Raw genomic sequence first — 12,866 nt, 5'->3', positions numbered from 1 at the left:
GCAGGTTCAGATTCTGCAGGCGGACCTAACGCAGGAGTCGGACACGCAGCATATCTTCAACGAGGCGAGCCATTCATTTGGACCCGTGCAAGTTATTGTCGTAAATCATGGGTACTGGCCCCCGGAGGACGTCCCGGTTGCGCGCATGACGCTCGCCCAATGGAATGCGACGGTCTCCACGGATCTTACGTCGAGCTTCCTCGTTATCCGGGGCTATCTTAATGGCCTCGAACGTGCGAGCGTCGCTGCGAAGGACAAGGCGGCGATCGTGATGATAGGTAGCACCGCTGGAAAGTACGGCGAGGCTGGCCATGCCGACTACGCGGCGTGTAAGAGCGGTAAGGGATCTTCGCCTGCATAGTATAACGTGGAAGTATCTTACATAATCTGTCTCCTCTGTACAGCGATGATGTATGGTTTGACCATGTTCATGAAGAACGAGATCGTGAAGATCGCTCCCAGAGGACGGGTGAACTGCGTCGCGCCTGGCTGGGTTCGCACGCCGATGGTAACGTCCGCGCTAGAGAATCCCTCAGTGATTTATCAGGCACTCGCCACGTACGTTTTCTCCAGCTGCACTGTGTACACTCCGCAAAGTAACGTGTCAATTCCAGAACCCCTCTAAGAAAGGTCGCCGAACCGCAAGATATCGCGTCCCAGGTGGTCCTGCTCTCGTCAGCTTCAGCGTCTGGCCATGTCACCGGCCAGGTTGTCATGGTAGAAGGGGGTATGGAAGGTCGACTATTGAATCGGCCTGAAGATGTACTTGCCTAGACTTACAATGGAAGAGAAGGAACATGCATCCTCTTGGTCATGCCGCGCCGTATCGTGCGATGCGCTACCTCGGGAAACCGGCACTACTTCATTGCCTTGGACCATGAATCAGTTCAGTAGAGCGAGCATCTGCTCTTCCACGCTTTGCTTGTGTGCACGCTGTTTGTGGGGGAATGTACGCCCGTCTTTAAGTGGGGGGTCTCCGGAAGTCGGGGCTGCTGCTTGCCAGCAAGGTTGATCCGCTGTCCGCTCGGTGCGGGGCAGATTTGAAATGCTAGCCGGTTAGAATACTTCTGAAGGGAGATGGCGCGCGGGTTTGACTTTATAGCTACAGAAAACCCAGAAATCAGGCAGTCGTGACATGCGAGAAGTACTGCTCATGCGTACTACGAAGAGTTCATCTGTTTGCGGCTACGTACGGCGAATGTAACCACAACATTACCATCGTACCGGATATCATTCGAGAAAGTAACTCTGAGGCATTGCGTGGGGGATGTGAAAGTTGTCGGTTCGCCGCGGGCGCATTCCAAAAGCGGATCAATTCCCAGTATGAAATCCGTCGGCCCAGTGCACTGGCGGCGCGCGCCAAACCAGGACATCTCAGACTTGGTCGTCAACCGTTATACACAGCTCGTCCGACCACAACATGGTACGCATCCCGTGTCCCTCTGTTATGCATCCTCTCTAACAGATGCCAGAGTGACAACGCAGGCTAGTCTTTTTTCTCTGTTCGCACCAGACGACGCGGGGGGCTGAACGCGAAGTACAGAGTACAAGGAGGCCTTCGCGCTCTTCGACAAGCGAGGCACAGGCGCAGTCCCGCGCGAAGTCCTCGGTGACCTCCTGCGTGCCCTTGGCCAGAACCCAACACAGGCTGAGGTCGCGGAGATCGTCGCATCGGCACCCAAGGACGGTGAGTGCTTCTGCTCCTGCCGCTACGGCGACGCGCGGACGGCGGGCTGAACGGGGCTTGACATACGCTGGCGATGTGCCCCCCGATGGACGATCACAGTCGACTACAAGACGTTCTTGACGATTCTGAACCGGCCAGACGGCTTCAAGCCTGCGGGAACGCCAGGTGCGCTGCCTGATCCGTTGTTCATCTGCTAATTACTGAGGTGTGTCGTGCAGAGGAGTTCATTCGCGGATTCCAAGTATTTGATAAGGAAGGCAACGGGTTCATTGGTGCAGGCGAGCTGCGCTACGTGCTTACGCAGCTGGGAGAGAAGATGTCAGACGAGGAGGTTGACGAGCTACTGAAGGGTGTGCAGATAGGCCCGTGCGTACTTTATTCTTTTCTAACTTGATCTACTCATTGATTGCGACGCAGTGACGGCAACGTGAACTATGAGTCTTTCGTGCGCACGATTTTAAGTCAATAGATTCGGATGTATCTTACTCTGGTGCGATGTGTTTGCTCTCGCATGCCGCCTGCTTATTCCCTCACGATTTTATCTTGCATGGATTGCTCCATTCGTCATGTTCTGCTTTAATACCAACACAACGTAATCAAATCCAAAGCATACTTGTGACGGATCGCCCGAGCCCGTTGTTATGGACGAACATGAATCCTAGGCCTGTGACCAGGTGAACTCGGTAGGGTAGGGACGCACATCGAGGCGGTCGGTGCATTCGAATGGTGTGCTGGTATCGAGTGTATACGAGTCAGGCCCTGGTGTGCATATGCAACCTGACAAGTGTGCCAGAGCTTCGTCTGCTGGGCACTCACATTCTGAACGCAAAGGTATTCATACATGCGCCCAAGTGCAACATACATGTATAGATGCGATTGATACATACACCCACAGCTCTTAGCCGCTACTAGGCTTAGGCTCACTGTATGTACTGGCAGGCTCTTATCGGGATACGGCCCACCACCCGGCTTGTAGCGCGGCCGCATGCCCTCTGAAGGCTGTAACTTGGTGAGTACATACAACAATAACCTAGTACATGCAAATATACTCACTTTTATAGCATACCACTACTTGTCTTATTCTTGGCAAGCCCACGATTTGGGCCAGGCTCGGGCTCAGCTCGAGCTCAGGGTTCGGCTTGACATCGCCACAAGCCTACCCACACACCACTAAATGAGACTATCTAATGTAATTCCACTTGACCAACAGTTAAAGGCGACCGCTGAAGACGCATTGCCTCTTCCCCTATAGATCGTCACCACCATGTCTGGTCTGTCAATATTCGCTTCCGCATATCCACCTATCCCGCTCCCGCGACGGTCATTTTTTACGTACTTGCTGGAGCAAGACAACTTCGACGACAATCACCCTTACAGCATCAATGGTCAGACTGGGAAGGTGCTCACGCGTGGACAGCTCAAACAGAAGTCGCTGTATCTCGCCGATGGATTGAGAAACGTGCGCAACGCGGGGCTAAATGCCCTCGAGAAGGGGTCAGTCGCTCAGTCGCTCTGGTAGTCGGCCCGGCGACAGACTTGTGTCCGGTGCTGATGTTTGCCCTCGTACGTGTTTCACATTGCTCTGCAACGCCTCGTGATCTAGAGCGCGAATGTCGCAGGGCGCGACAGGGATCATGTGTATGCTGGCCAATCACATGTACATCGAGCACGAGCTCGTGCACGCGATGAAGGTTACTCGAGCGTCGCGCGTCCTTGCACGTGCCTCGGTCATGCCGCTGGTACTGTGCACGCTGCGGTCTCTCGAGCGTTCACGAGAAGACATCAGGCGGTCAGCCATCATTATCTCCCCGGAGGACGAGATCCCGGCAGGGTACAAGTCCGGAAGCTGGGTCGCGCTCAGCAAGCTCGACTACACACTTGTACCGAGCGTGCCCGAGTGTCTCGACGGTAGCACGTCCGGCGACCCCGTTCATCTACCTCAGCTCAGGTCAGCATCCGCGAGCTTTCCACCGGCTGGCGCCGCTGACAGATATGCGCACTCGGCACGGACTACGAGCCTGAGCAAGGGCATCGAGCGGTACAAGGTCTCGGTCAGCTTTTCGTCTTTCATTTATTTGTTTATTTACCAAAGGGCAATGCTCGGAAGGCCGACGACACTGAGGCGCAGGCGACCCTCATGCTACTGCCCATGCTGCTCGCGTTGACGACTAGCCTGCTTGTGGACAAGTACGACCTGTCGTCGTTGCACGTGACGGCAGTAGGGGCGGGCACCTATGTCGCCCGATATGATCCTGGCTTGTCGCCGTCGATTCGTTAAGAAGGAATGGCAGTCAAGCATAAGGGAAGCCCATGGGATGACGGAATTGTGTCCATTTGCGCCAACTATGCTGTTCCGGGATTTTGAAGCTTGGTCTCTCTAGGTGCCGCGGCGACGTACATGCCGTTGGAGGCTATGGCGCCGCATATGTCCTCTATGGGATGGCAGTTGCCCAACTCGGAGATGTGCGTGGTGGACGACAATGACGAGGATGTGGCCATCGAGACACAGGAGGAACTCTGGTTTAGAAGTCACAGTGATATGAAGTGCGCATTTTTTTTTTTTCGCAAATGTTGGCAAGACTTCCTGACGTTCTGCAGAGGGTATGCGAACAACCCGAAGGCGACAGCGGAAACCATTACGCCCGATGACTGGCTCAAGGTCGGCGACATGGCTGTTCTAGACAAGGATGGGTTTTTGTCAGTTACAGACCGTAAAGAGCTCATCAAATACAAAGGTTTCCAAGGTATGCGTCTTGTAGCTACAGCGAACCTTCTCGCTCACTTTGTGTCCCTCAGCCACTCCTGCAGAGCTGAAAGATATCATCAGCTCGCACCGGGGTGCGGGGGACTGTGCCGTGATCGGAGTGTATGAGAAGAATTAGGCCACGGAATTGCCCAAGTACTGCCTCTATAAACTACTTTGAGTGCGTACTAGTTGCGGGACCGGACTCCACCTTCGCGAGACTAATGTCATCTGATAGGATACTAGGCATCGTGCCGATAGCCGAGATACCGAAGACTCCGTCTGGGAAGATTTTGGAGAGAAAGCTGTGGGAGCTGGAAGGCGCACAGAATGGATTCGTACCGAAACTGTACAGTATTGGGTCGTGAGAGTGCAGTTGAGAAACCTGGCAGAATCGTCAAGTCAAGGCTTATGGCGTATTTTTTCCCTTCATGTGTCATGATATATTCATATTGCAGGATAACATGGGTAGGCACAAAGATACCAGAAAGTCACAACAAAAAGCAAGTGAGTCGACACACGGCGACCATACAGCAAGTCCCAATATATTCATTCTACCAAGTATCGAATGTCTCGTTGTATCATCGAGCTTCTCGAGGCACCTTCTTTCGCATTGGTCTCGGCTTCTATCACTCGATCTATCTGCTACTCACTTCCTTCAGACGTTTACGATAGCGCTAGCGAAGATCACTGCGACTCCAAAACGAACTCTGGCCCTTTCCCCGTCGTGTCTCGCACTCCGGGCGCTGCCTCATGATGCTGCTTCCATCGCCCGAGACCATTCGTGCGCGCGCTACCTGCACACTATGCACAGGGAGCAGCCGGCACGATGCTCGAGATACGGAACGTGCGTTTCCTGCTCAATGGACGGACCATGCTCGAGACGCGGCACATGCATCGCTCCCACGTGCGATGGCCCCTTCGTGAACAGGCGCATCAAGGACATCGATATCGTGAATGGGGAGTTGAGGCCCCTTTGCATCGAGGGAGTGTTTTTGTGGGTGGGTCGCATCGCTCGTGCACCAACCTTTGTCTCTCTTTTTGTGCTCATACCAGCACAAAAGGTATTAGGTGCCATCCCAGCGTCCCTCAGTACGCATCCCACCAACTACTGAGCAGACCGGTCGCGAGTCCAAGAAGTTATTTGTGTCGGGCAGTAGACATGCACCGGTGTCCACTTAGAAGCCATATAAAGGAGTCTAGCTAATCACTATTTGTTTAATGTTTGTTTACTGCTTATAAACCTCTAGCTGTGTGTTGACAAAATATTTACTGGCTGGCGCCTTGAGTCTAGTAGCTCTGGAGACTTCAAAGTTAAGGAAAAGAGGGTCCCCCATGCCCCCTCCCCCTCAAAAAAATCCCCTATTTGCAAGCCAGCCAATAGGCGCTACCAGGGCTCGAACCTGGGTTTTGGGAATTGAAAATCAGAATCCCAAGTGATAACCACTACACTATAGCGCCTTGCATATGTCGGCCCCATACAGAATCCCATATGTCTTTGTCCCTCAAGACCCCACTATCCGGCAGATGTTCAAACATGGATTGGAACCGTAGTACTCGTACATGACCGAAGGACCCACGCAGACATGGCCGTCCTGATGGGAGAAAGAGGAGGTCGCTTGTCTCTTCTCGTTATGCTTCACTTCCTCCCCGAAAGCACGACATAATTTTGTCACGCATAGCTGACCATTCTGTACAACTCCGCCATCAGTCGCACCACCGCCGTGGACACGTCTATCATGTATTGTCTATATCAAAAGGCTCATTAAAAGAAGAACCAGCCAAAGCCAAGGGTAAAGCGGCAAAAAAAAGATGTAAAGGAGAGGCAGGGTCGGAGCAGGGCCGCGGAAGGACCATCTATGTATGTCTGTATGCATGTTCATTAAGCCGTGAGGTATTGTGGTGGCGCTACATAATTAATGGGCGATGGAGGAAGGGTGCGCAGGGAACGGAGATCCCAATCTCAAGTTTTGGCTCTCCGGTAATACAGAGAATGCGCTTTGTGTCGGTTTCTGCGGCTTTCGGCAGGGTGCAGTCGGGAAGCACAGCGCAGCCGTGCGCTTACTCGCGAGAGACGTCACTAGCATACAGAGAGTCAGTGGGCTAAGCCAGAGAAGGCAGGAGGACAGACGCACCGTCCGAAGATCTTGACCTTGATCCAGTCGGTCGCGACGAGCGCACGGTTGCGGAGCGAGAAGAGCTTGCTCAGGTAGGCGCTGCGCCAGAAGAGGTACGTCGCCACGCCCGCCGTCGCGAGCTACAGGAGCGGGAAGCGTTAGTCAGTCCCAGGCGTCAAGACCCACCGCGAACAAAAAGAGCCCACGCACGTTTCCACTCGAGAAGAAGGGCAGGTCCGCGATCGCCTTGTCGCTCCCGATGTACGCGAGCGAGCCCTGGTGTGAGTACTTGAACGGCCGGATCTTCTCGACCTTGGCGACCTGTCGCTCGAGGCCCTCGACCTTCGCCTTCCTCTCGGCGCTGTCGTCGGGCACGCGGCGCGCGTCGTCGAGCTCCTCGGCGAGGCGGTCGCGGCGCGCGAGCTGGCGAAAGACGCGCGCGAGGTACGCGCCCTCCTGTGCGGCGACCTGCGCCGTCGGCGCGTAGCTCGTCGCGGTGCAGTCGCCGATCGCGAACACGCCCTGGGCGCCGTTCATCCGGAGCGACTCGTCGACGGAGATCCCGCGCCGGTTCGTCTGCTCCGCGGGCAGCTTCGCCATCAGGTCGCGCGTCACCTGGCGGAGCGTGTTGCCGGCGGCCCAGACGACCATGCCGCACGGCACCTCGGCGACGGTGCGGTCGGGCATCTGGAGGACGACGCTCTTCTCCTTGATCTCCTTGACCATCGTCTTGGTCATGATCTCGATCTTGGCCGCCTTGAAGGTGCTTTCTGTGTAGTCGATCAGCTGCTTGCTGAACATGGGCAGCACGGAGGGCAGTGCCTCGACGAGCGTGATCTTGATGCTGTCTGCAAGCTCGGGGTACCACGAGCGCAGGTCATCTTCGAGGAAGTCATGGAGCTCGCCACTGAGAAGATGTTAGCGCTGGAAGGGAATGTACGGTCACGTGACACACCTCAGCTCGACACCGGTGGGACCGCCACCAACGACAACCTGCAGGAGTATCAGAACAGATTCGTAAAAGAGACGTGATGCGACGCACCATGTGCAGAAGACGATCAACCTCCTCCTTACTCTGGCCAGGGAACGCAGCAGATTCAACGCAGTCGAGGAAACGGCGCTGCATCTGAAGCCGAGATGAGTATGCCAGCAGCTACCATAGTGTAGCAACGCACCTTCTCCGCATCATCGAGCTCTTTCATGAAACATGCGTTTTCTCGTACTCCGGGGATGTTAAATGTCTGAGTCTCGGCGCCGACGGCGTACACAAGGTAGTCGTACTTCATGGTTGTTGATGAGACGAGACCTTGTACCTCAGAGGTGTCTACAGAGACCGTAAATAATCTGCCTGAAGGGCACTTTGGAAGTACTTGCCTGCGAAGGTAACAGTCTGGTTGATGGGGTCGACGTCGGTCGCAGACGCCTCGATGACCGTCACCTGACGCTTCATGTGGCGCGTCACGTAACGCGTAGCTGAGGAAAGGCGGGGGGTGAGCAGAAATAAACAGTACATGTCGAGCGGACATACGCTGGATAATGGAGCGGGGGCTGAGCGTTCCAGTAGCGACACTAGGGAGAAGCGGGGTGAACAGGAAGTAGTTACGCGGGCTGATGACGAACTGGATGTTTGCTCAGTCATCGTGCTCAAAGGGAGAAGCGACTGCGACGTACGACATTGTAGTCCTCTGCTTCAAGCGAGTTGAGCAAGCTGGTCGCGCCCCAGCCGCTTCCGAGAATGACGAGGTTCTTCTTGCTGGGATCGTGAGGCAGCTGGGGGCCGGGCGTGCGGTCCTTGTGCGCGACGTAGTAGAAGAGACCTCCAGAGAGGACGACGGTGAAGAGGGTAACGCGGCCGGTAGCCTGTAGGACGCGCTGCCAGCGGGATTGCTTGGGAGGTATTGGCGCGGCCTTCGCAGCAAGAGGTCAGTCAAAACAGAGAGTCACGGGGAAGACCAGGGATGAGAATCACAAGGGGCTGAGACTGGGCTTCGGTGGATGCCAGACGTCTTGGGATTCTCGCGTGGACGAGCTGGGCAGACGGCCTAGACTGCGCGATTCTTCGGCCGAGCTGAGCGCGAGCTGGGAGCACGCGTGAATATTCCGGTCAGGCTGCGGTAAGCGGTGCACGCACCACGAGCGACCTGCATGGCTTTTGAGATGGTGAATTAGTTCACCGGGGGTGAAGAGGAGTAGAAGTACGCGGGGAGGAAGAGGAGGAGGAGCAGGAGGAGAGTGTCTGGACAGGTCTCGCCAATTTTGCGCGTTGAAGAGGTCGTGCGTCATTCCGACTCCGGTCGCACACGGCGCACCTCTTGCGCCCACCCTTCGTCACGGTGGCGCCCGCTCTCCCTCCGGAACAAACTGGCTTGCAGAAATACCCGCGAATTGGCAGAAAATATCTGCACGTATCGCGTGCATGGATGCGGTGTACGGCGAAAGTACGGTGCATACGCCGGAACCGCTGCCTTTGTGGGCGGCACTGCGGTCGGAAAAGACCGCTTTGCGGTGGAGTCCATCCTAAGCATACGCTCTTTGCAGACGTACGAGCTAACTGTTTGCATGTCGGATGCCCCTGCAGTCCAGGCTGTATAGAGCTTGCAAGATCCAATGTAAATACGACGTCGAGCATGGGGGAGATCTTTCTCTGGTCACACCGTTTTTAGTGCAGGATCGTCGCTATCGCTCCGTAGGTACTATCGCGTAGCGATTTCGCAAAAGTCTCATCAGGGTGGGACTATCACAAGGGTCGCACTCGGGACGCAGGGATACGCACAACGAGCGGAGAAGAAAAGGCGTGAGGAGAGGGGGGATATAGAAGAGAGGGTGTGCTACGTCGTTGACGTCTTTATATTCTGCGTTCGTTGTTACTCACGTCTTCGCCATTGCACAGCTGGCAGTACCAGAATGTACGCCTCTGAAGAATTATTTCTGTGCAATGCGCTTAATTCACCCAGCCGGCCGCTGCTTGTTACCTTTCTTTCCCAAAAGTCACACTTTCTGCGACTCGGAGTATTGTATACTGCATCAGTGTTCCCACACCTTAAGTAGTGCCTCTCATAAGCTGGTTTTCCAGTCGACAGCCATCTTCTTCCCTTCTGAGCTGTCCATTTCTCCGCAATATCCAACCAATGGCACGGCTCTTCGGAGGCACAGCCCCCTCGGCTCTAACGCTCAACATCGCCGTGCCCTGCTATATCGCCGCCACAGCGCCACACGCTGGTCCCCACGCTTTGATTTCCTGACCAGGTCTTTCCTTGAAAACCAGCAGATCTCAACTGATCTTCATCCGCTCCTAGGTTTGTCAGTCTTCTGTTTGCTGCTGCTATGTTCAGCGTAGTATTGGACAGGCACCAGTTCATGCCGCAAAACGTTGTGGACGGCGACTGCGCGTCTTCTCGTGCAGCCGACACTTCACCGGCGCGTCCCTGAGACTCGCGTGTCGGCCATGCACGGTCAGCTCGTCTGCAATGTACCTCCGGTATGCGTTCCTTGCATCTGTGGCAAATGTCCGAAAGACGCACTCGAGTTCAAGGCATCGGGTGGGGAGGCTCGCGGCGCCTCAGCAGCGTCCTCGCACATTTCCCTCGCATTCTAGTGAGCTATTCTGCAACTGGTCTGCTGCAATGACTTGGTCGAATGACCACTGACTACACTGTCCAGCGTACCTTGCGGGATACGGTGCAACCGTGCCGGCTGGTGGCCCTGCTGCAGTGATCACCGGTTGGCAGCCTCACCGCTGAATGCTTCAACTTCCAGCAGGTCCCTTCTTCTGTCTATTCATCAATAACCCCTAGCCTTGTAACTACAGACCAGCTCTTACCCGGAACTCCTCAGGGTATCAGCCATCCCCCGGCGAGCCTCCGAGCGCTCGCTTAGTGCCGTCACTCAGCCTTCCCGAGTGTCGTGCGAGTTAGACGGACGCGGACAGCGTCCGCAAGCGGCGCGGTGGCCGCGAGATACACGGACGCCTTGCGAAGGGTGCGCGTGGATCTGCAGTCTTCTGTACACGCACGCGACGTATTCAAACGGCGGCCGAGGGGTATCCGGACACGGAAAAACCGTGTCAACGAGCAGGGACCCTGCAGGATCGCAAGGTTCGACTCATGGTGGCACGGGCGGAGGGTGCCGCTCGGCGTGGACACGGACGTGCGCCGGCCGTTCTGAGCTGCTTCGCCTACAACGCGGATGCCGCGTGAGCTGACATCTCGATGGGCCCACCTGCACCTGTGCAGACCGCACAACACCGAGGACGACGGTGAGGCAAAGGGTGGAGGCATTCCTGCAGGGTGCCGGCTCACCTACTAAACACAGCACTCCGCAGATGCTGAAATGCTTCCCCCGTAAACTTAACGTCCTGTCTATCTCTCTGAATATGACTAGATAGTCAGTCTTCAAGCTTCAAGCTTCGCACCGTGACACTCGGCAGCAGTCTGATAGCTTCCGGGTGCGCCTTCCCTGCCTCGGGACCGCAGCATCCGCGGCTGGCATCGTGGTTCCACGCGTGTCGTCCGAACGGCCCTTTACGAGAGCATCGCAACGGCCCATGATGTGCGTGAGAGGACGTAATATTACCGAAGTACAGTCACCACAGTCCCGAACACAGTTCACGCTGGTAGACGAAACGAGCCGCGGTGCGATGCCATGAGCTTGCTCACAAATAATCAACATCTGTATTCTAGAGAGCACCGTCTATGTGGGTGCATGTGCGGCAAAGACAAGGAGAGGGATACAGCGATCGACTAGGATAGCATGGCGGACAGGGCGATAACAGGGGCGTGCGCCGTCGAGGCGCGGTGTACACTAAGGGTATGCGGCGCCCGGCAGAGAGGGAACGTGGGGACTCGAGAGGGACAGGGCAAGACGGCCAGGCCTTGCGGCGCGGTCAACGCATGAGGCGCAGATAGTAATAAAGACGAAGAGACCAATGGCGCAGACGAACGAGGAGAGCTGAATGTGAAGATGGAGCAAGCGCGGGAATGAGTCATCTAAGGTGCGGTCGTCGCGGTGTCTCAGAGCGTGTTGTACGTCTGGCCGAGAGGGAGGATGTTGTTCGAGCCGTCGGTGAGGATGTTATCGCCGGCCGTGAAGTAGGCGTAGCCGCTGTTGCTGTCGAGGCCGTCCAAGAAAGGCAGCATCGTGTCGAGGAAGGTGGTCTGGTCCTGTGTCGAGCCCGAGGCCCCGAACTGCGACCGCTGTTAGCACGACGCCATGAGCTGCATACGGGGACATGCACACCTCGGTCATGAACGTGGGCTTGCCGTACTTGGTGCCAATGTCAGTGATGTACTGCTGGAAATACCCGATGTTGGTCGCGCTATCGTAAATATGGAACGCGATGCAGTCGATGGTGCAGCCGTTGCACTCCTGCAGGAACTGGTCGAGCCAGGCCTCGCCCATGGGCGCGCCGCCGTTGGTAATCGCAGGCGAGCAGAGCTTGGCCTTACCCGCGAAGGGCTCCATCCATTGCATCCATGCGGCCGCAGCTGCCTGCGGGCTCAAGTTTGACTGCGAGCCGAGATCGGGCTCGTTGAATCTGCGGGGGTCGGAATCAGACTCGTCCGGGAGTTCACTCTGTTTCAGACCAGATTGGCTGCGGGTTTGATACGCGTTGCTTGGCAGATAAATACCAGGAACAAATCTGGCTGGACGCTCCCCGCAGCCTTCACATCCAGGCACAAGCTGGAAGCAGAAACTCACCCGAGGAGGTGCGTAGAGCCGGAGGCAATAGCAGCGGTGGCGTCGTCCATCCAGGTACTGGTGTGGCCTGAGTCCGCTCCCCAAAGCATGGGTAGGTACTGCTTGCCCGCGGGAACGTTGCCACCAGGAGTGGATCCCCAGTTGTACAACCACGAGATCCTGTGCGAAGTCAACGTCTTCGTCTCGTACGAGAACTGCGAAGGACTCACTTGGAACCGAACTGGTCAGCCGCGCCGATGTTGTTGTACGATACGCCGCGCTTAGTCCCGTTACCAGAGGAAGGTGGAGGCGCGGGAGGCGCGGTGCTGCAGTCCGTCAGCTCATGAGGCCAGGCACGGAGCCAAAGCGCACGTACGTGACGGGCGCAGACGTGCTCGTGGGCGCGAGCGTCGCAGAGGGGCCGCCGCGGCGGTGCATGTTCCTCACGTGGTTGTGGCCCTGAACAGAGCCGACGAGCGCGAGCGCGATGGAGACAAGGGTCGCTGAGAACTTCATATTGTTTGGTTGTAAACTTCTTCTAGGCGGGAGGCGCGGGAACAGCGAGCGTGTGTAACGAGTGCGAAGCTGAAAGAACGAACAGCGCCTTGAAAAGAGTGTGGCCGGGAAAGCGAAGCTGAGCGAG

The 12,866-nt window shown here is 56.2% G+C and overlaps 4 protein-coding genes and 1 non-coding gene across 5 annotated transcripts in view; 3 read left to right on the top strand and 2 right to left on the bottom strand.

Moving 5' to 3' along the window:
* Positions 1-1,088, top strand: part of PHACADRAFT_147423 (uncharacterized protein) — a gene marked incomplete at its 5' end in the record, with an annotated part of 1,923 nt that extends 835 nt beyond the window's left edge. The window contains 3 exons of the mRNA XM_007397746.1: positions 405-558; positions 615-933; positions 1,001-1,088. Coding sequence (XP_007397808.1) covers positions 405-558; positions 615-774 — 314 coding nt within the window. The 3' untranslated portion in view covers positions 775-933; positions 1,001-1,088. The remainder of the gene's footprint in view (positions 1-404; positions 559-614; positions 934-1,000) is intronic.
* Positions 1,089-1,393: 305 nt separating this feature from the next.
* On the top strand, positions 1,394-2,290 carry PHACADRAFT_259274 (uncharacterized protein). Its single transcript, XM_007397745.1, has 6 exons — positions 1,394-1,423; positions 1,473-1,485; positions 1,544-1,687; positions 1,787-1,852; positions 1,906-2,053; positions 2,105-2,290. Exons 1-6 carry the CDS (start codon positions 1,421-1,423, stop codon positions 2,154-2,156), a joined length of 426 nt encoding a protein of 141 aa, XP_007397807.1. The 5' UTR covers positions 1,394-1,420; the 3' UTR covers positions 2,157-2,290.
* Positions 2,291-4,121: 1,831 nt separating this feature from the next.
* On the top strand, positions 4,122-4,569 carry PHACADRAFT_99243 (uncharacterized protein; the record flags this gene model as incomplete). Its single annotated transcript, XM_007397744.1, has 3 exons — positions 4,122-4,231; positions 4,286-4,431; positions 4,484-4,569. 3 exons carry the CDS (start codon positions 4,122-4,124, stop codon positions 4,567-4,569), a joined length of 342 nt encoding a protein of 113 aa, XP_007397806.1.
* A 1,243-nt stretch (positions 4,570-5,812) lies between these two features.
* On the bottom strand, positions 5,813-5,891 carry PHACADRAFT_t97. The gene has a single exon. It is a non-coding gene; the product is annotated as a tRNA-Gln (tRNA).
* Positions 5,892-6,152: 261 nt separating this feature from the next.
* On the bottom strand, positions 6,153-8,694 carry PHACADRAFT_210820 (uncharacterized protein; the record flags this gene model as incomplete). The annotated part of the gene is made up of 11 exons (XM_007397743.1): positions 6,153-6,510; positions 6,566-6,687; positions 6,758-7,454; positions 7,503-7,540; positions 7,590-7,673; positions 7,723-7,871; positions 7,907-8,020; positions 8,076-8,166; positions 8,219-8,455; positions 8,517-8,626; positions 8,679-8,694. 11 exons carry the CDS (start codon positions 8,692-8,694, stop codon positions 6,492-6,494), a joined length of 1,677 nt encoding a protein of 558 aa, XP_007397805.1. The 3' UTR covers positions 6,153-6,491.
* Positions 8,695-12,866: the final 4,172 nt, after the last annotated feature.

The sequence above is a fragment of the Phanerochaete carnosa genome (genome assembly GCF_000300595.1).
Source record: "Phanerochaete carnosa HHB-10118-sp unplaced genomic scaffold PHACAscaffold_7, whole genome shotgun sequence".
Classification (NCBI taxonomy): domain Eukaryota; kingdom Fungi; phylum Basidiomycota; class Agaricomycetes; order Polyporales; family Phanerochaetaceae; genus Phanerochaete; species Phanerochaete carnosa.
The sequence above is the reverse complement of the archived record's forward strand: the minus strand, read 5'-3'. Positions and strand labels throughout refer to the sequence as shown.

Bases quoted from the DNA above. Each gene is read 5' to 3' on its own strand.
- PHACADRAFT_259274 (XM_007397745.1), top strand. The intron at 1,688-1,786 runs GTGAGTGCTTCT...GGACGATCACAG, and splicing joins CGCATCGGCACCCAAGGACG to TCGACTACAAGACGTTCTTG. The intron at 2,054-2,104 runs GTGCGTACTTTA...ATTGCGACGCAG, and splicing joins AAGGGTGTGCAGATAGGCCC to TGACGGCAACGTGAACTATG.